The 20,313-nt window shown below is 42.3% G+C and overlaps 1 protein-coding gene across 1 annotated transcript in view; it reads left to right on the top strand.

Moving 5' to 3' along the window:
• The first annotated feature begins 3,153 nt into the window (after nt 1-3,153).
• gsap (gamma-secretase activating protein) overlaps nt 3,154-20,313 on the top strand; it is a 30,070-nt gene continuing 12,910 nt past the window's right edge. Inside the window, exons 1-25 of the mRNA XM_080491983.1 lie at nt 3,154-3,460; nt 4,179-4,249; nt 5,235-5,291; nt 5,480-5,549; nt 5,761-5,808; nt 5,907-5,995; nt 6,350-6,416; nt 6,621-6,670; nt 7,157-7,267; nt 7,370-7,426; nt 7,529-7,575; nt 7,787-7,872; nt 8,573-8,650; nt 8,787-8,873; nt 9,057-9,149; nt 9,351-9,519; nt 9,979-10,069; nt 11,072-11,141; nt 11,848-11,927; nt 12,076-12,156; nt 12,482-12,604; nt 12,794-12,843; nt 14,627-14,658; nt 15,920-15,981; nt 18,317-18,412. Coding sequence (XP_080348109.1) covers nt 3,373-3,460; nt 4,179-4,249; nt 5,235-5,291; nt 5,480-5,549; nt 5,761-5,808; nt 5,907-5,995; nt 6,350-6,416; nt 6,621-6,670; nt 7,157-7,267; nt 7,370-7,426; nt 7,529-7,575; nt 7,787-7,872; nt 8,573-8,650; nt 8,787-8,873; nt 9,057-9,149; nt 9,351-9,519; nt 9,979-10,069; nt 11,072-11,141; nt 11,848-11,927; nt 12,076-12,156; nt 12,482-12,604; nt 12,794-12,843; nt 14,627-14,658; nt 15,920-15,981; nt 18,317-18,412 — 1,953 coding nt within the window. The 5' untranslated portion in view covers nt 3,154-3,372. The remainder of the gene's footprint in view (nt 3,461-4,178; nt 4,250-5,234; nt 5,292-5,479; nt 5,550-5,760; nt 5,809-5,906; nt 5,996-6,349; nt 6,417-6,620; nt 6,671-7,156; nt 7,268-7,369; nt 7,427-7,528; nt 7,576-7,786; nt 7,873-8,572; nt 8,651-8,786; nt 8,874-9,056; nt 9,150-9,350; nt 9,520-9,978; nt 10,070-11,071; nt 11,142-11,847; nt 11,928-12,075; nt 12,157-12,481; nt 12,605-12,793; nt 12,844-14,626; nt 14,659-15,919; nt 15,982-18,316; nt 18,413-20,313) is intronic.

The following is a 20,313-nucleotide window of genomic DNA, read 5'->3' as shown; positions in this document are numbered from 1 at the left end:
AACTTATAAACAAACAAAAATACATAAGACAGACAAACATAAGGACAAACTCCTAAAATTCATAAACCTTATTCAGCCGCATCATCGCCACACCAAACAGTTTTAAATGGAAAAATGTCCATAATGAAAATGATCTAAGTTGATTGAGTTCTACCTGGGAAAATATAAGTGTATACTCATGAACTAAAGTTATTAACGTTCTTAGCAGAACACATTATTATATGCTCATCAGGAGACATTGTCTAAAAAGTATTAGAATGCCAAAGGAGGAGGTCCAGTCAACCCATCACACCTGCTTCCCGTGGCCAACGCCTTGCCTAAACAATCATTATCCCTAAAAAAATAAATGGCAAAAAAACCAAAGTCATTTTCTCCTATGCAGTTATTGCAACAGAATTATTAACATTAAACTATTTCACTTGATCTTTGCGGCGGTGCAGCCAACATCCGTTTCACCTTCTGGCCCACCTGCAACATGTCACATCAGATTAGACAGTTCAATACATTTTTATTAATGATTGACCACCAGAGCAATACTGACTTTAAAAATTCTGTTATGATTAGGAATTTATTGTATGTGATCCTTATTATCAAATGTGTCGTTTGCAGATTATCTTTTAACTTTCATGATGTCCCTCATCACTGTTTTATCTAACCATTTCCATTTATAAAAAGACATTTAATAATCCTTTAAAATTGAATTGAACATTGATTTTGATTTGAAGTATTTTCTATTTGTCGCATCAGTCCCTGCAGAGAACCCACGTTCTGTCCTGAACCATCCTTCTCAGGCAGGTGACGTTCCCTTCGTAATACAAACCACAGTGGAGTCTGTTGAGGGACTGGGAGGATGGGGTGCAGTTTTCCGACTCACCAGATGGGGACAGTGTTGGTCATCAAATAAAGCTGCATCGCTGCATTTGTCGACTCTTATTTACCATGTAGCTTCTGGAGCCAAACGAATTAAAACCCCTGCATGCCAACAAAGATATTTTATTTTTTCCTCGTTTGCAAACATCCCTAAAGTCTATACGCCCACACGAGTAGCAAATGAAGTGAACACCATACATCCGATTTACAAACAAGACGAGGGTGGCAGCAGATTTATCATTCAAAATCAAATAAAAAGAAATAATTGGTCAAATAATAAATCAGCTTTATTTTTTCCTCCTGATAATGTAGCTCCAATATTGAGAATAAGTGGGAGCGGTCTGTGCTATTGGAGTTGTTGATTGCCAGCTCGGATCAACGTATTGCTGAATTCCGGAGCAGCTTGTGGCCTTATCGAGTGAATGAACCCTGTGAACGTTGCTTTTCATCAATGCTTTCTTGGATGCAAACACACAGTCCTTCATGAGCCCTGCCTGCCAGGAAACTGATATGGTAATAACAAAATTTAACAATCTCATATTAGGCGGTCACAAAACATTGTGAGGTCTCCGCTGACTGCCGAGCCGGTTATCTCATCAGGCAGATGCCTACTAATTTAATCCTCTGATATTCACAGACAAATGCGTTCACACGTTTATCCACAATCTTTCAAGCTCTTGGAATCTGTGAAGTTCAGTGTATTCTCCACAGTCTTTCATCAGCATAATACACTCTTATCAAGCTGTTCAAGTCTTGATAAACAAGTTAAAAGGGGTAAAATGCTTCTAACGTATGTAGGCTGAAACGACAGGATCAGACGGCCAGCATCAGCGGGAGCTGCCTGGGGGAGAAATAACTTTCCTCACAAAAATGACTGAGGCCATTAGTTTATAAAGGTGTCAATGTATATATTTTGTTGTGATGAATTTGTCTCTTGTGTCTGATTTTAAAATGTTACAGCTTTTTTGTCTCACTGTTTGAAATTCTCCTGGACAGCTTCATTCTGCCCCTATTTCTTAATATTACTGTCCAACTCGCAGACCTCCTCCAATTCTATTCCCTCCTTTTATCAGTCCGGCACTCAATCAATCCCACCAGACTACAAGGTTAATTTTTAATGGGCGGGTGAACTAAAGGGTGACCATTCAGCAGTTTCTCAAAGGTGTCTTTAATGTTCCTACAAGTGATGGACGGCTTTTGGAAAGGTGCCTTACCTTGTTGTTTTTTTTATGGATTTCTAACTTACAGAGGGTTGTGTGATAATATTCCGAAAGCACATAGAAGAAAGAAAAACGAATCAAAACAGATATGAAACACGAACAATATATCCCAAATAACCCTTAAACGCTTGAACGTGTGTAAGAAGTGGACAGAGCTGAGGAAGAGGAGGTTTTGACAGGATCAGGTCAGGACTGAGGACATCAGAGGGACAGACCTTATTGAACAGTGATGGAGGACGTGCAGGAAGGACGACCCAGGAGACACACGGCACTGGAAGAAGATGATCTGCTGTGACAATCTCTCGCAGGACAATGCTGAAGGAAGCAAAAGGTTATGTGAAACTGTTTTACACAAGTAAAACTCCAGTGCTATGTACACAAGGTTTCTTATATTAATTTTCCACTTTTTTCTAGAATTTATTATTTTTTTTTTTTATGTGGGCAAGACCAAAACATATGTTAGTTTTTATTTAATTCATTGACAGAAAAAAATACAAATAAACAATTAAATACAATCCAAGACAAAGGCTTCCAAAGCGATGGACGAATGGGAGCAGAAGAAAGAAGGAACTTGTGTAGTAATCTGCGCCTTGGTAACAAACTGTTTACAATAAGAGTAACAACAAATGACCATCAAGTCTAAGAGACCAATGTGCAAATATGAAAGACGAAACAGACGCTGGTGAACCACACCATCTTGATCTCTGATAGTATATCAAAACGTCCCATATTCCTATTGATCTAGTATTCTATAAAACTCCTCCATCTAAAGGCAGGATGCATCCTGGACAGAAACAGTTAGAAAATGTCACACAAGCTGCAAAACCAATGCACCAGGGAGAACATGCAAACTGGAGGTGAGAGGTCCAACCACCTGCTGAAAGCTGAAAACAGCGGCGTGTGACACACGGTGGAGGCTCCAGCGGGGCGGTGTGAGATTCCAACCCGCAGGATGGACGCCTTCCTCGGCCTATCGCGCGCGGTTCTCCCGGCTCAGCCATCCCGCACGAAGGAGGAGCTTAAAAAAAGTAAAAAAAAAAAAAAGAAAGTTTGGAGAAACTTCACATTTCCGCATAACAATAGAAAAACTAAAATCTGAAGTCACGAGGAAGCAGCAGCAGCGAGTTAAAACAGAAACCTTTCACTTTGCGCCGCAGTAAAAGACTTTCGGTCACGTGGTGTGAAGTTTCCTGCTGTAAGGTGCCGCTTCTTCTCCAGGAAACATCCCGCTTCTCACCGGAGGGATTCCAACTGGGAGGAATAAAAAGAAAGGCCCACACACATGCTGAATCTGAAGCTGAAGTTTGACCTGCACAGAGATGTGGAGTCCGATATCCTCAGGAAGGAGGCGTCCGTCTGCAGGGTCCACGGTGAGGCGCTGCGTTGGCTAGAATGGCCGAAACTCAATGTACCAGGTTCAAGTGGGATATAGGTTCATTGTTCACATATCTATTCGCTGGCAATTATTGGAATCAATACAGAAAGAAAGTTAGTTTTTAAGTTAATTTAGTTTAACTTGAGATAAATCAGCATTACTGTCATTGCGCGTGTTTGACACCAGATGGCGCCATTTCACCACGGACGTTTCCATTAAATAAATAAAGTAAACGCTCATAAAAAATATACCCTGTTGATATTATATGAACATATTTTTTTTTAAAAATGTGGATAAATAAATAAATTACATTTTCAATCACCAAAATAGGTAATAGTACATATTCATTTTCCATTTAATTAGACAAAATATATTAAATGAGGTAAAGTAAGAAAATTGACAATCAATTGCATATTTAGGTTGAAAACATCCCTCCAGTAACACCATAAGAGTGAAGTAAGTTTGTCACCGTCAACTCCAATATTGTGCAGATAATGCAACCAGTATTTATTGGGATTATGTGACATGTTTTCTTTTTCCAGATTCTAACCAAATGATCAACCTGCACAAGTGTAAACAAGGTTGTTGATTTAGCATCATGCTTCCGTTCAGGACGAGCGGTGGCAGGGACACAAAAAAAACAAACTTGTCAGGTTACAGGCGGTTGAGCCGATAAGTGCTGTGCATCTCTCATAATGATGCTGTGTCTGCAGATTACTCTGGAGCAGTGGACACTCGCATCCTGAACATCGAGAGAGATGGGGGCATCCTCTACTCCTGGAAGGTAAGTCCACGGTGAATGCACTGCATATTAAGTGCTGCTTATGACAGAAACATGGCGGTCAAGCACAGGGGAAGTGATTGTCCTAATCCATATTAATCTAGTGCTCTTACAAGTTCATCAGTTTGCTTTACATATTTATAAATGTTTGAATACATATATACGACGGTCTCATATTTCACATCAGTTTTCGATAAGTCTATGTTTTCTTCACTATATCGAGTGTTTTTTGCTGAAAGAGGTTCACACTGTGAGAAATATTCAGTATCAGCTCGTCCCCGTCCTTAATTGAAACTGTAGTGAGTCAGATATTCAGATCCTGGATGCCGCTATCTCATGTCTCCACCACTTATCTTCCAATCTTTTTTGTAAACGTATTTCAATTCCTCGGTGGGAAAACTTTAAATGGATTTGAGTCCGAATGACACTGTAGAAATAAATCGCCCCGAATTCTTTCAAATTGAATCCTATCACATGAAAGATTCGATATTATTCTGACTCCTCTGTAATTCAGATTGATATATTTGGCGAGTTTCTGGGAAATCTTTGGTCTCCTTTCTTGATTTTTAAAATAAAATGCTGTGTCTCCAGCCACACGCCGCTGCACAACATGCATTTTTAATGATAGACTCTCTGAAGAGTGTGTGGGTTTCGGAGGTTAAAGACAGTGTGCAGCCTGCAAAGGGAAAATAATCTCTTTTTTTTATTTTTTTTACTGCAAGGTTCACAGTTTTATGCATGCTTGACTGTGCCTTGGGTTTCAGAGCAGACTTCCTTTTATTTCAAATATTCTGAACCCAGAAATGTGGGGAAGTGCTGCTTTATAAATGGGGCAGATTGGGTTGGAATAATAACGAGGTCAAGAATTGGCTTTGAATGCACCGGTGTGGCACTTGTCGGGAATTTGACCCTCTCCCTCTGGGCAGATTAAGATTATCTCCATGAGCAATTTGATTGATGTGGTGGAGGACTTCCTCTGTTCTCACAGGGAGCAACAGGCACCACCAGAATTGGGAGATATGACACCATCACCAGACAAAACAAGGTATTTCCCATTTCTCCTTCGCATAATGTGCATATTCGTATCCATGCAATTTCATTCATATGCACGTTACGTGTGTGTGTGTGTGTGTGTGTGTGTGTGTGTGTGTGTGTGTGTGTGTGTGTGTGTGTGTGTGTGTGTGTGTGTGTGTGTGTGTGTGTGTGTGTGTGTGTGTGTGTATTTGCCTCCAGCTCCTCTACACATTTGACAAGCAGGTGTGTGTCAGCAGCTGTTCCCTGAACAAGGAGGAGACGCTGTTAGGTGAGATTCTGCAATGTACAGATAATGGAGATCATCAGCAGCGCGCTCGGTTAACAAGGATCGCTCTTGACCCCAAAATCAGGTTTTCATGTTTTTGGAAACCAGCTTTGTCACTGACGCACGCAGCGCCGAGACGCAGTTAGAAAGACGCAGATAGACTCAGTCACGTGACATGTTTGCGTTTGTTTTTTGTTTTTTTTCCCGCACTCAGCTGTCAGCTTGGCTCAAAACACCAGAGGAGAGGAGCGACTCAAACCAAGTAACACGCCGAGATCCTCCACTTCCTCTTTCGCCTCACGGTGACGTTTAACCCCTTCAGTGGCTTGAAATAAACCAAACGTATGTTTGTCTCCGTAGTGTCAAAGTGTCTGACTCTCCTGATTGAGATCCATCCCATCAACAACACTAAAGTCCTCAAAGCGGTGGACTGCAGAGTCAAAGTGCAGGTAGAGTGATGTGTGTGTGTGTGTTGCTTTGGCCAGTTTCATTCAGGTTTTACTGCAACCTGGAGCTGACGCTGCAGTTATGCAGCATTCGACCCGAGAGTGCCAGGCAGGCACTGCATCTGTTTTACAGGCTCGCTCCACCGTCTTCTGGCCTCCCGACGCCATTCTGTCACTTAAGTTTCAGTCCCTCAATCCTTTCCCCAAGTATATATATATATTTTTTTATATATTTTCCCCTGATATCAGCAGAGTACAAGTGTGAGTTATCAAATGTGAAGAATCTGCAGAACGGTAGATACTATAAACCCCACATTTAGTTTCTCTGTTGTTTTTATTTTTATTTTTTTCCACCAGTTCCTCCACCAAGACACTAACAGATCAGTGCTGGAGAGCCATCTGCTGCTGTTGACTGAAGACGGATGTAAGTCTTTGTCTGTCGGCATCTGATAATGTGTATAAATCTGCCACAAGATGAAAACACAAAGGGACCCGATCTGGGCTTTTCTTTCTTTCTTTCTTTTTCTTTTTAAGTTTCTCTACATTTGGAGTGAGAAACTGTTTTCCCTGGTGAATCGTTACCGCGGCTGGGGCTGCCATTGCGTAATGACCCGTCTGTGTGTTTCAGATGTGGATCTATACCATGTGCTGCTGACCAAACAGGAGGGTTATAGAGTAGTAAGTTACACATTTCTTACTTCAGTCAGCTCTTTTTTTTTTTTCCTTTTGTGAAGGCATTCCGTGGATTGTTGCCTCAGCTAAGCCATAAATTGCACGCAGGACTGTTTGCAGCGCTCTGTGAGGATATAAAAGATATAAATTCAATCAAAGGGAGCAGATATTTAGTAATTAATAAGTAAAACAGTAGGGATGTATTTACATAACCCAGTGCAAGGAATGTATAATTCCCCCCCATTATTCTCGAGACATAAACTACCCCATACTTGTCTCGTGCTCCGAGGGAGCTTTACATTAAGAATTCAGTGTGTGTGCAGAGCTGAATACAAATGTGTGAGTGTGTGTGTGTGTGTGTGTGTGTGTGTGTGTGTGTGTGTGTGTGTGTGTGTGTGTGTGTGTGTGTGTGTGTGTGTGTGTGTGTGTGTGTGTGTGTGTGTGTGTGTGTGTGTGTGTGTGTGTGTGTGTGTGTGTGTGTGAACGAACTAGGTGATGGCAAATCCTGACCGTTTGTCCAAAACAGCCGAGAGGATAGTGGAGGATCTCTGCTGGGTTCAGTGGGACGGACACACACAAAGGCTGTACTACATTACAAACAAGGTGATGCTTTTACACACGCAATCTTTGAATGTGAGTCTTTTACAGCCCCCGGGGGAGCAGTTTTATTTCGACAAACATCAAATTCTTTCCGTTCTTTCGTAGGGCAAGTTCCTGCTGCGATGTGTTCAGTTTTACCCCACCCATCACTGTGAAACTGTGGTACGTTATCTCCCAGTCCGTAAAAAAACATTTCTTTCGTTCGTGCTTCGCTTTACAGTGAAATACACCTCTCTTTCTTGTTTTGTTCCTCTTCTCCAACAGTTGGAGTTCCCACTCGAGTTACCTGCCAATCCTTTCCACGCAGTCAAGTAAGGCAGCCGCCATTAGGACACAATGGTAGAAAACAAACGCGGGCATAATTGAGACACAAAAATACCTTGTGACTCTTTGATAATGAAGTTACTCAACCGTTTTCTTACAGAAAAGTAAAACTTCTTGCTCAATCTTTTCAAATTACTTATGCAACTCTGAGATTATTGTTGTATTGAAAAAATAAAAAAAAGTGTATCTTGCAAACAGGTTTGTAAATCTGGGTTTTGACCATTATCACATCGAGAGAGCAGAGAAAGAAGTTGTAAGGATGCAAGTCTTTACTAGCAGAATAGGTAACACACACACACACACACACACACACATGCTCGCACACACACACACACACTTACACACACACATGTTCAACACCTGTACATAAACTGCTGTTGGACTAACATGACTAACATGACTAACTGTGCATTTGTATTTTGCATTTGTCTTTGTGAAAACAAGAAAGTAAGTTGCCTCTCCTTTTCACGATCATCAGTGTGTAATTACGCAGCAGCAACATCAGAATCTCACGACTCAAACTGTAATTTCATCTCAAATTCTAAGTATGAGTTTTGTTTGGTAACAGATCAAGAATCCGTCTCATGATACAGTAAACAAAGATTGTTTTGGAGGTGATTTATGTCAGACAATGATCTGCCACCTTCTTATTTCTCACACAAATACAAAGCTGCTTCATTTGAGGTTTAAAGTTGCCTTTAGCCGCACGTAAATCTATCTTTCAATTGACATTAATAATAAAGTTTGCCCACAAATTCAGGTGTAACAGGAGTTATTATTCATTTTTCCTTCATGCACTTTCTATCTTTCGATCTAATGATGATTCAGACTTCTAATGAGGTATGAGCGGTTTGATTCATTCATTCATCAGGCGCGGTATCAATTCCCCATCACTGATTGCTTCATCGGCGCCTGCCACAACTGATTTAATCTCTGATGTTAAGTGCTGTTGTGGACAGACATGATCCATTATCTGTCTTTCAGGGAGCATGTGTGTGTGCTACAGCCAGCCTGTCAAAGACGAGCAGGAACTGATCTACACTGTGGTTTTAGTCCACAAAGGTTTGTGTGTGTGTGTGTGTGTGTGTGTTGCATTATCTCCTAATCTCCCCACACTCTTTATAAATGGCCGTCCCTGTCACGGTTACTGTTTTTACCTTGAACCCGCGGTGACAAATGCAGTCCTCCCTTTCTGCAGACTGCAGCAAGAAGTTCAGAGTGTCGCTGGGCGGCGACGAGCCGCTGCAGAAAGCCTCGCCGCTCCATCCACTATTCATCCCTATAGGTCAGTGCACACGCCGTAACGTAATGCAGGCATACACAGACATCAGGGCCCTAATAAATTCCTGCCGAGTATGACTGAACCTTTGCTTTCAAAAAACAGAAGCACATCCACACAAATACGAGTGAATAACTCACCATTTTTTATCTTTTTTTTTATGCGCCTGTACACTGTGTTACTTTATAGGCTACTACGTGGTGGTGTATCTGCAGGGATGCTTCCTCCACTGTATCAACACCAGGCAGCAAGAGATGCTCTGTCATTCCCTATTCCTGTCTGGTGAGACAAGTTTGGAACAAATTTAAGCCTGGTGATAGCTGCAAAAAGCACCTTATCTTTTCTTTACAGTGCATGCTTGTTTTTTTTTCTCCCTGCAGGGTTTTCTAAACTTGTATAATGTAGTTGTCATAAGTATTTTGCTGTCAGAAAGAGAAAGTATTCTTTTCTTCCTCTGGGTGTGTGTGTCTCTACACTATTAAGGTCATGACGTCGGTCTGGACCTGCAGGGTGGGTCGGATACGGTGACGGTGCTGTATGCAGAGAAGGAGGCAGGCGGTTGCATGTTGAACCTGACCAGTGGGAGGATCCACTCTGCTGAGCTCAGCTCGACCTACCTGCTGCAGATACTGCAATCAAAGACAAGTTTGAGGTAAACTTTCTGTGGGAGCGAAGCACCTATGTGAGTTATTATTGAGGTGATGTGCGTATACAGCGTATGTGGGGATGTATAGGCACAGAGGAGGATCGGGGAAAAATAGGTTGGTTGGAAGCCGACAGGCGAAAAGGGAAAATGATTTTTTTTGGCGAGCGTACACCTGCAGAGTCTTTGGGAAGTAAATTTAGCCTTAACTTGAATCTTTGCCAGCAGACACCTTTGTGTTGAACCACAGAGCTCGATAAAGATGCAGCAGTGGCTTCTTCTTTTTTTTTTCTTCCCCCATTTATCTCCCTGACAATTTTTCAATCACTTTTTGAAACCTAAATCCCTAAAAAAAAAAAAAAGGCCCATACATCACAATATAATACCCGACTGTTGGCGAGCTGCTCGGTCTGTTTATATGTGTGTAAAAGATGTGTTTGTTGTAATGTCACCCACCCTCCGTTCAAGGTGCCCCAGCAGCTGGAGTGACCCTCAGCGCCTGGCCGCCCTCCACTGCCTGCTGGTTTACATGGGAAATGACCCAAACCTGGAGCTGAAGGTGCAGATGCAGACAGAAAAACACTGACCTTTAAAGGAAAATTTACTGAGGCGGTAAAGTTCTGGTGTCGGATTTCAACTGTTTCTCTCCTTCCACCCCGGAGAAGACATAATGCATCACCTGCTCTGATGTACACGTTCAACTACGTTTTTTTTCTGTAAATTATTATTGATGGTGTAGTGGTGAGCATATTTGCCTCACTGCGAGATGATTCCCAGTTCAAGATAACAATTGGTGACTCTAAATTGGTAGAAAATGAATAAACACGCCGCAGAACTCTTAAAGAGTTTCTTTTCTGAGGCGGGAGACGCCAGCCTTGAGTCGGAAGCCCGCGCAGGAGGCGATGAGAGCGAAGGAAAAATGCGGCGATAAAGTCAGGGAGAAGACAAGCGGAAGATCAAAACAGTGGGACAGAAAGAAAGAGGGAGAGGTATTTGGATTAGGCGCAGGTCTGACCATGACTCAGCCAACATAAATTCCGGTGCTCCAGCTGCTCTAATAGATTGTCATAAATTAGATTCCTCCGAGGGTTGAATGAGTCACCAGCCTCATCGTGTTATTCACAGGAGTTTATAACCTGAAGCGTCTCCCCGCTTTGTGGCGCGCTCCTCTCTCCGAACTCAAATTGACTCGTGGCGAAGACGCGTTTGTTCAAAGAGTGAGAAATTGGCAGCGGGGAAAAGGAGTTTACACTCAAGACGGCTGTGAAACGCTCTGGGTTGTGGGTCTGTCATTTAGGGGCGTCATTTATTTCCCACGCGTCTGTAATGCAAACATCACACGCCAAAGCCAGGTCATCCCGAAACAAATATTAATATTAAAGGAGATTTCAAAGCTGACACCATAATGACATGTTCACAAGTTAAACCGTCTTTCCTTTGAGTCGTGTGTGTGTGTGTTGGCCACATTATAAAGACACCAAGTAAACAAGTGAGCAGGAAGTCTGTCGGCCCGATGCCGAGCTCCCAATGTAACGCCTGTGTGTTTCCATGACGAGTCCAGATTATCGAGTGGCTGTGTGACAACGTGAACCCCTTCGAGACCTTCGATCAGATCCAGGAGTTCATTTTAGGTCAGTGGCAACAGAAACACGAGTCTACCCCGGGTATTGCTCTGGCTTTTCCTCTTTCCGCTCTCAGCTGCTCTCTTTTGCCTTTTCACGTCTCCTGCTTTTTCCGTGGCCACTGCTCACATCTCGTCCACACATAGCTGAAGCCTTTAATCAACTCCGCTTCTTGAAATTTCCTTCCTTACGTGACATAGATCGGGTTATTCTGGGGCCATAGGGAGATGAGCATTGTACGGTCTATATATGGTGAAGTCCGAGCCAAGGCGCACCGCACTCCCATGTCCCTACATGGGAGTGCGGTGGACAAATTGCGTGGCATTGTTGTAAAGGAACTCGGAACAATGTGCGAGGCTGCCCTCATAGTTAAGCAAACATCGCCCAGAGAGTAAATGATTGCATTAGACTCTGGCGCACCTGCCTGCATAAATTAGCATTTTGTATGTGTTGCGATGAGCACGTCAGCTTGCTTTTAAGAGTGTATATTAACGCAGGGGTTACTGCAGACTACAGTGGCGACCTAATAAATGATGCATTAGAATGCTGTGATGGTAATAATAGTGGCGGGACATGAGCTCAGTGCCTTATCTTGTCTTGTGGGTATGTTTAGATAAAAATAAAAAAAGAAATTCCACATACATATCTTTAAGAGGTAAAAAGTAAAAGTCTTGTCTGTGCGGCGTTTGACTGTTTTTATGTCTCACACTCGCAGCCTCTTTGTACCGAATCAGCTTTGAAAAGTCTCTCGGCTTGGATAAAGTCCTCCCGTACTCCTCTGTGTTCGAGAAACAGGTACATTTATTTATTTAAATTTTTTTTTACACACCACTATAAAAGGTATAGGGAAGTATTGATATGAATGTAGAAGAGGACTTTAAAGCTATTTAAAGTCGTGCACACATGCAGTGGCACATTTTGATGTCTGGTCTTTGGGTTTCAGGAGCTCCCAGCGAGCTTGTTGGAGGTCCCAGGTGTGGTTTGTACCAGCGAGTCGCATATTGAATCTGTCTTCAAAGGCAAGGTAAGGGGACCCCTATCTCAATATTTTGATACATTTATTTTCACTTTTAAGTGCACTCGAGTTGTCACTGAACAACATGTGCGATTTATCTTAACCGCAGTAGCAAAGAGCCCAACGCTTTATGAAAAAAGTTAAATAAAAATGACCCCTAACTACTTTCATTAAGACGTGACACGTTTTATTGTGATTTTGTTTTGTGGCTGCTCGGCCACGGTTTCCACTGCTATTTCCGCTCTGCTGTTTTTGCCCTTGCTTTGTCACGCTGGCATTGTTGTTTGTTTCAGTGTGTGTGTGTGTGTGTGTGTTTGTGTGTGTTTGTGCGTAGGCCAGGAGTCTCCAGGGCTTCTGGTCGGAGCTGCAGTGGAACACGGAGAGGACAAAATATCTGGACACCGTTCCCAATCCCAGATACAGGAACTCGCTCGTAGAGGCCGACTGGAGCAAGGCGGTGAGTGCACACGGGACAATCTCAGTGTTAAAACGCCGCCGGATCGTTTCCGTGCGTGGGAAAAACTGAAAATTGGGAGCGTTTATGTGAGTGTGTGCTTGTCACAGCATACCCGGGGGGGGGGGGGGGGGGTTGTCAGGCAGTGGGAGTGTGTTTTCATCCCTCCTGTGATGGTGTTGCTTGTTTCAGAGATCCGAGACGAGACCCTCCAGCCAACACTTGGAGGAGAACACAAAGAAGTAGGTCCGCCTCCCGGCACACACATCCAACACTGTTTTCAAGCAGAACAGAGGCAGAGGGTGTCTGCACTGTGCCGCCACTGTGTGTGAGAATCACACCACGATAATGATCAATTGATAATGATCGATTCTGAACCTCACAAGACTCAGATGTCATTGAAAGGTCATCGTGTAGAAGCTGCTAGGAGCTACAAACTACATCACAACTTCATATTGTGGCAAATTACGATTCCTGAAACGGTATTAACTGGTAGATTGGTAGAGTTCATGACTCCTAATCATTCCATTTGGCTTCAATTAATAATTTAATTCTGTACATATGTACATGAGCATGCAATTTGTGCATCTGGCTGGGTAACTTCAGATATGGCCAGACAGACACATAAGTAAGTAGATATTATTTTAGAAATCTCAGGGTGACATGGATGAGAGAAAACAAGATGCCCCAAAAATTTTGTAATGTGAATATTTGCATAAAGGTAGACACTGTGGCGTTTCAGAAAACCTCTTATGTGCCACAAGAAAGGCGTGTTTTTAAGGATTTTCTTCAACTGAGAGTTGAAGCAAATTCCAGATATGTCTTCAAAGCAACAACTTAACATACAGTATATATATATATATATATATATATATATATATATATTGGATTGACTCAAACTGAAACTTTAAGAATGTAGTTTCTCTTCTGTGAAAGTCACAAAGAAAAAACCCAGACTCTTTAGTGGACTGGACCGTCGAGAGATTGGGTTTGTTTTCTGTCGTCGTAATATTAGTTTGGAATATCTTGCACTGGCCTTGTGGGTTTTGTTCTCACGTTATGGGATTTTGCATAAAACTTGCAACTTTAGACATTTGAGTTGTTGTTTTGTTTTTTTGTTTTTTTCCCGGGCCACCATATTGACCTAATGTATTGAAGGCATTACATGCAGAGTGTAATCCCTCTCCGCTTTGCTCTGGGGCAACAGTGGAGAACGAAAAGGGAAAAAAAAATAAAAAAAATACAATTCCAGGCTTTGGCTTTAATAGAAAGACTATTTCACTGCAGTCTTTTTGTAGAGTTTTAATTAAGACGCTTTCTTTTGAGGCTCGATAAGTACGAGTCTTTGCGTGTGAGTATGACAGCCTCGCAGGATTGTGGATGGAAGAAGTTCAGCGAGTGTGAACTACAAAACGCCGACTTCAAAGAAAGAAAAAAAATAAAATAGAAACCGGGCTTGTTCTTGGTCTTGATGACCGTGTCCATGTCACAGCTCAGATCCATTGCTCTGAAATTAATTTCCCCCTGCTTCACTCTAGATATTCCCCATCTCCGCAAACTCCCGCAGCGTTAAAAAATGCATGGTGTAGCCGGTCGGCGGCGCGCTCTCTAAATATCAAATATCTGCTTCAATTAAAACACGTTAAAAGTGAAATTATAACTAAAGGCCCTCATGAGCTCAGGATGAAGTGACTTGATGAGGACGCATATATTTGTATGCGCCACTGATGGAAAGCCTGCTCTGAATTACAATACGAGCCTCTCCTGTTTGTGCCACGGATCAAACCAATGAGACTTTTGGTTCATAATTAGCTTTTCTTCCTCCAGGCCAAACAGCAGAACCTGCTTACCAACTTTTTTTTTTTTTTTTTTTTTTTTGCTTTTATAGTGTTAATATATTTTTTGCTGTGTACTGCAGGGTTATACTGCCTCGGCTTACAGACTAAAGAGCAAGACTGTTATTCTAATGCTGGCTTGAGGGATTGTTTTCACGCAAAAGTTGTTTTTTTTCCCCCTCTCCTGCAGAGTTCTATCAATGGTGGACACCTGGAGTCTCGGTAAGCACACCTCACATGCACAAAGTTACATACATTCATGGGATTTGAACGCCATTAATAATTCATCTGGGTTTACAAATGTTACTGTGGGAGAATTTAGGTTTGCTTTCTCTGCATTCTTCATCGCCCCGCTGGAGAATTTAGCCGGACAAAAACCACCACGCTAATTAATCACAGCGAGAGAGAGAGAGGTCGAGGAATTCTACAATTACGTAACAGCGGTTAGTTTGATACTGGAGGAGTCGGGTACTCGTCTCTCCGCTGTTATTTCTCATCGCTCCTGCGCAGCTGTTTTGTGTCTCGCACAACGGGGACTTCTCCTCGCCTCAATTTATGTTCACGTATGACGTCGTTCACTCCAGATCTCCCTCAGATTCACACCAAACTCCCTCACAGTCCGAGTGCTTTCGACGTTATCTTTATCGGGCCTTCTGGGGCCTCGGAACCGCAGAAATCCAAGATTTTTTTTTTTTGCTGTTGCGAAATGGAAGAAATAAGATGACTGCATGCAGACATGTTGGCGAAAACAGGGTTTTTTAATATTGATATGAGACTTTTAAAAAGGCGTTTTCGTGGCTTTATATACCACCGGTGTGAAGGTTACTATGAACTCACATCAGTCAAATGTTTGTAATGTTCTTCGATAGCTGTTGATCGGCTCCAGCTGACGACGGATCCATGGAATTCGCTCTGTTGTTGGTTTTGCAAAATGTGGGAGGAGCTATTTCTATCTGTATCATCAAAACCTCCTGTAAAAAGAAAACACGCGGGACATTTGTCAATGCGAGTAATAAGTCATCTAAATGCGATCCACTTATATGTGCAACTGGCATGAAGAAAAAGAAATAAATAGGTGGATGCACACACACATAAACACACACACACACACACACACACACACACACACACACACACACACACAAACTCTCTCTTTCATGCACACACACAAACACAGCAGGATTGCAGCCTCACAAACCCCTAAGGTTGGGGATTTATTTTTTAAAGCAAAAACTCACCAAAAGAATCTATTAAAGTCTTAGAGTTGCTCTTTAAAAAAAAAAAAGAAAAAAAAAAAGAAGCCATAAACAAGTCAAAATTTTTGATTTCTTCTTTTCCCACTGATGGTCCTGTTTAATGATGTTGCTGCGCTCACACACCTGAGGCTACCTGTACGGCTCCATCTCGCACGGCGGCGGCATCAAAGCTTTCTTCAAACGTCTCTTTTATGTGGGCACTCTCGCTTTTCCCCGGTCTTTTCCAGATAAGAAGCTGGTGCCACTCTTCCAGGAGGAGGACCATCAACAGAGGGCACTCATAGGCCTGGTGAGCGAGTCGCCAAACGCTTTACTGCACAAGCACAAATAGAACGCACAGTGTGTGCTCAGAAGTGTATTTCTTGTGTTTTGGGGGGGGGTTTGTTTTCGGGCGCAGGGCTTCCACTTCCTATTAAAGTACATTTTACGACTTCAGCGTACGGAGTTTTGGGGTAAAAATAAGGACACAAAGTTCGAGGAAACGGTTTGTGGAAGGCTCTTTCCTGTGTAAATGACCCAGAAGTGCAGGCCGTGGAAGGATTAGGAAAACTGGACCATCATCTTTGTGTTGGGGTCAAATAAAATTCCATGTTTTCCGGCTGCGTGCTAGCAGGCACACCCACAGGAATATTATAACTATTATAAATGTTTAAAAGTACATTTTCTGAGAAACGCAAATGAAAGTACATGAATTGTAACACCTTAGCTGAAGTGTAAACTACAAAAAAATAACAAAAAACAACAGAATCTCTTACAGAATCAAGTATAAACTGTCAGTAACTTGAGATTTCTTGTTCAACAACCATCCGTAAAATGTAAATAAAAGAAGTGACAAAGTGTGCGTGGGCCTTTAATGTTATGCCGTCGATGTTGGACGTTACCTTCGACCAATAATGAGAAAATTTGCTCATGTTTCTCCACAGACTGTGGGACAAGCCTGTTTTTTAAGCGATTACATAATTAATGGGGCTTCAATCAACTTCCATTGAGAAAACAAAAAGAAGAGGCCTTCAGGCCAAGAGGGAAACGGGCTGAGGCTGCCCGGGACATTTGCCTGCCAGAGATCCTTGTTGAAAAATGAGGCTTCAGAATCTGTTTGCATGAACGGATGAAAAGAAAAACAACCATTTTGATCACATTCTTCATGGCACGGTTTAGAAAGAAAATAAACACTTTTCAATAGTATAAGATGTACTGTGACAACATTATCTACCAAAACACAATTTTCCTCAGTGTTTATGTTCCGTTTACATGTGTAAATACCAATCTCATTCTAATGCAGCGCCAGCGAAGTGGTTATTTGTTCATGTTCCTCATGTTTTCTTACATTTTCTGGATTGATGAGTGACTGGGTGGAGCAATAACATCAGATACAGCACAACGTGCGGCGCGACGTTCAGTCACATCTCAGACCTTTTGGATTAAAGCAAAAATGAATTTAGTTTAAACTTCAAAGTTCTTCAAAGACCTTGAGACTTTTGACACTTGTGAAGACGCCAAAATGAATCATTCACACACAAGGATCAGTCACACATGCAGACATGATAAAGCATCCAGATATTTCAAAAAAAGAAGTAGAAAGTCCTTCAGCGTCTAAAAACAAGACGGCTGTTAACGTCCCGTCACTCAAAATCAAACGGAGCCGGAGCAGAATCCAAAGCCAAGGAGACAGGATTGTTTGCCGAACACCTTCTTTTCATCCTCTCTGCACTGTGTGTGTGTGTGTGTGTGTGTGTGTGTGTGTGTGTGTGTGTGTGTGTGTGTGTGTGTGTGTGTGTGTGTGTGTGTGTGTGTGTGTGTGTGTGTGTGTGTGTGTGTGTGTGTGTGTGTGTGTGTGTGTGTGTGTGTGTGTGTGTGTGTGTGTGTGTGTACTTGCTCATCACCGCCGATGAGTAAAGTACTGTAAATACACTCCAGGTTGTTGTTGGACAACAGTTTTAAGAGCTCCAGGAGGTGGACTTTCCTTTAACTCAGCTTGATATATGGACCCCGGGAAAATCTCAAGTGAAATGCTGACAACCGATTATTTCCCTACACAGTCATCTTTTAAGGTGACGCTCCTGTTACGCTTCAGATGAGTCGACACTTTAAAAAAAATAAGGGCATCTTAAGGTCCCTGTCCTGCATTTTTTTTTTTTCTTCTTCTTCTTCCCCTGTTTGATGGACAATTTCATATCCCCCCCCCCCCCCAGATTTTCCCTGTACTCAGCACAGTTTTTAAAGAGCAGATAGCTCCGACTTAATGGAGTTCAGGCAAGATGCTGGAAGCCTTTACGCTATTCTTAGACTGACCCAAGTCCTCCAGTGTTTCGCTCTTTTATTTCCATCACTCCTTCCATTCACATCTCTTTTACTTCTTCCCAGAAACTAACTTTTCCACCCCCCCCCCCCCCCCCCCCCCCCCCCTCCTCTCCTCCTCCACCTCTCATATCCACAGGTCTTCTTCTCTCCTCACTAAAAATCAATTTGGGGCGACATTGTAGTCAAGGGAAAGTTTTGAGCTGAACTCAATTTGCCCCCGCCGAGTGCGCCGCACATCATTCTTGAAACACACAAGCAGTCAGTTTAACTCAAAGGATCATCAACTTAGTGTGTTGTTTTTTTTTGTTTTTTTTGCATTGCAGATGGTGGATCGGCTCCGAGAGCACGTCAACAGACACTTGCCTCGACTGGGGAAGAAGAAGATCGACTCGCTGGTTGTCAACTACGTCGCCAAACTGGTGGGTGCTCTTGAGTGTGTGAGTGCAAGCCGCAGACAGAAAGGAAGTCCAGGAATTGACGCGGAGCTTTTAAGTTATGTTTTTTTAATGCTGATCCTCAATCTTTTCCCCGGGAAGGTTAAGTGATACTCAGTGGGGGGAGAAAAAAAAAAAAACATTGTCTATTTTGACTAAATGGTTCCTGGAAACCATCAGGTCGCACTTTCAGTCCTCTAAAACAAACGTGACATGTATCCTTAGGTTTTTTTATTTTTAGCATCGCGGATCCACTGACAGGGTTTTGGCTATTTATATGCTGATAGCTTGGACATTGAGAACACTACACTTCAGACCTGGGTCTTCTACGCAAATTTATGAATTTGAATAGTCTCCACTGCGCGCACAATAATGTTTGTTCACTTCTAAATAAGTAATAATAAAGTTTCAGAAAACAACTAAAGAAAAAAAGTGAACTTCTTTCTGTTTATTGTGATTTCTTCTGAAAACAATCAGTCATTGATCCACTTCTTTATAAGACTTAGAATAAACTGGATTGTATCCAGCGAAAGGAGTAAGTTGCGGGAACGTAGATAATTGATGATAAAAGTGTTGCAAATCATCAACAAACTGCAAGTGTATCGCAAATACCAATGTCAACGTCGACGACTGTTTTAAATAGATTCTCTCTTCACTGTCCAAAACTTGACAGGAGAGAAAACATGAGATGAAACCTGTGAAATCTTCAAATAGTTCATCAACTGTCTGTGAGGATCTATGAAACAACGCACAAACAAAGCATGATAGGACTCAGAGTTTCTTCAAACGGATTAATTACATGAGACAGTTTGTTAATTATTCAGCTTTAAAGGCTTTAATAACTGGATTTTAACATTGGGCGACAGATTTTTTTACATTTTTTTGGGCCTATTTCAACTCAATACTGAAGATAGAAAGCTGTGAAATTAATATATATATATGCCACTGTTGAAGTATTCCAGGTTTTTATGGACACGATGACCAAGAAAATCCATCCAAAAACCTAATCAGAATTTCTCTATCCCACCTTTCCAGCCACAATCTACATAACCAAGTGCAGAGGCGGCCATACTTTCTGTTTCAGTACTTTATAGAGGCTCTCGGCTCTGTAAAGTCAGACTTTAGTATTCCCGGAAGGTAAATCCCCTCGCAGTTAGGGCCTGACATACAGCACATATCAACACAGACGTTATTAAATCGGGGCACAAGGTAAAGCTGGAAATCCACGAGAAAGCAAGATGCACAAGGTTTTTTTGGACTTCATAAAATTGCAAATGACCGTTTAAAAAAAAAGAAATAATAAATAAAAAAGAGCGGAGCAATCCTCCGTGCTCACTGAGGGATCAGCCGATGCAGCCTGGCACGACGGGGCTCATGAGTTTTAACCTACACCTTCAGACTCGGAATGAAACTGTTTCATTCAGCTCAGCTTAAGTTTAAAAAAAAAAAAAAAAAAGTTTCTCATCTTCGGAGAACAGACTCACACAAGGACCCATGAGAAACGGCCCCGGGGGAGGTTTTTACTGAAAGAACAGTCGGGCGAACTCACTTTCACGTGCAGCTGACTCAGGCTTTAAAAAACTCAGGGTGGTACTCCGTCCACCAGGGCCGACTTCCCTTCATCACATTAAGAACATCTTCCCGTCTTGTTGGCGCTTATCGAGACTAATGGTCGTGTTTCCTGTCGCTGTTGATAGAGACGACTGAAACGCTTTCTTTCTTTGAACTCGCGATGTCAAGGAAAAGTACCCGGCGATACATCTGTCCGGCACGCAGGAAAGGTGTACTTAATAAACCTTTTGTTAGCTGGAGATGAATCCAGTCAAGCCGAGGCTCATTAGAACAAATCGCTGAATCCAGATTTTATTCTAATGGAGAGAAAGCCA

The sequence above is a fragment of the Lipophrys pholis genome, assembly GCF_963383615.2.
Source record: "Lipophrys pholis genome assembly, chromosome: 22".
Lineage (NCBI taxonomy): Eukaryota > Metazoa > Chordata > Actinopteri > Blenniiformes > Blenniidae > Lipophrys > Lipophrys pholis.
The sequence above is the reverse complement of the archived record's forward strand: the minus strand, read 5'-3'. Positions and strand labels throughout refer to the sequence as shown.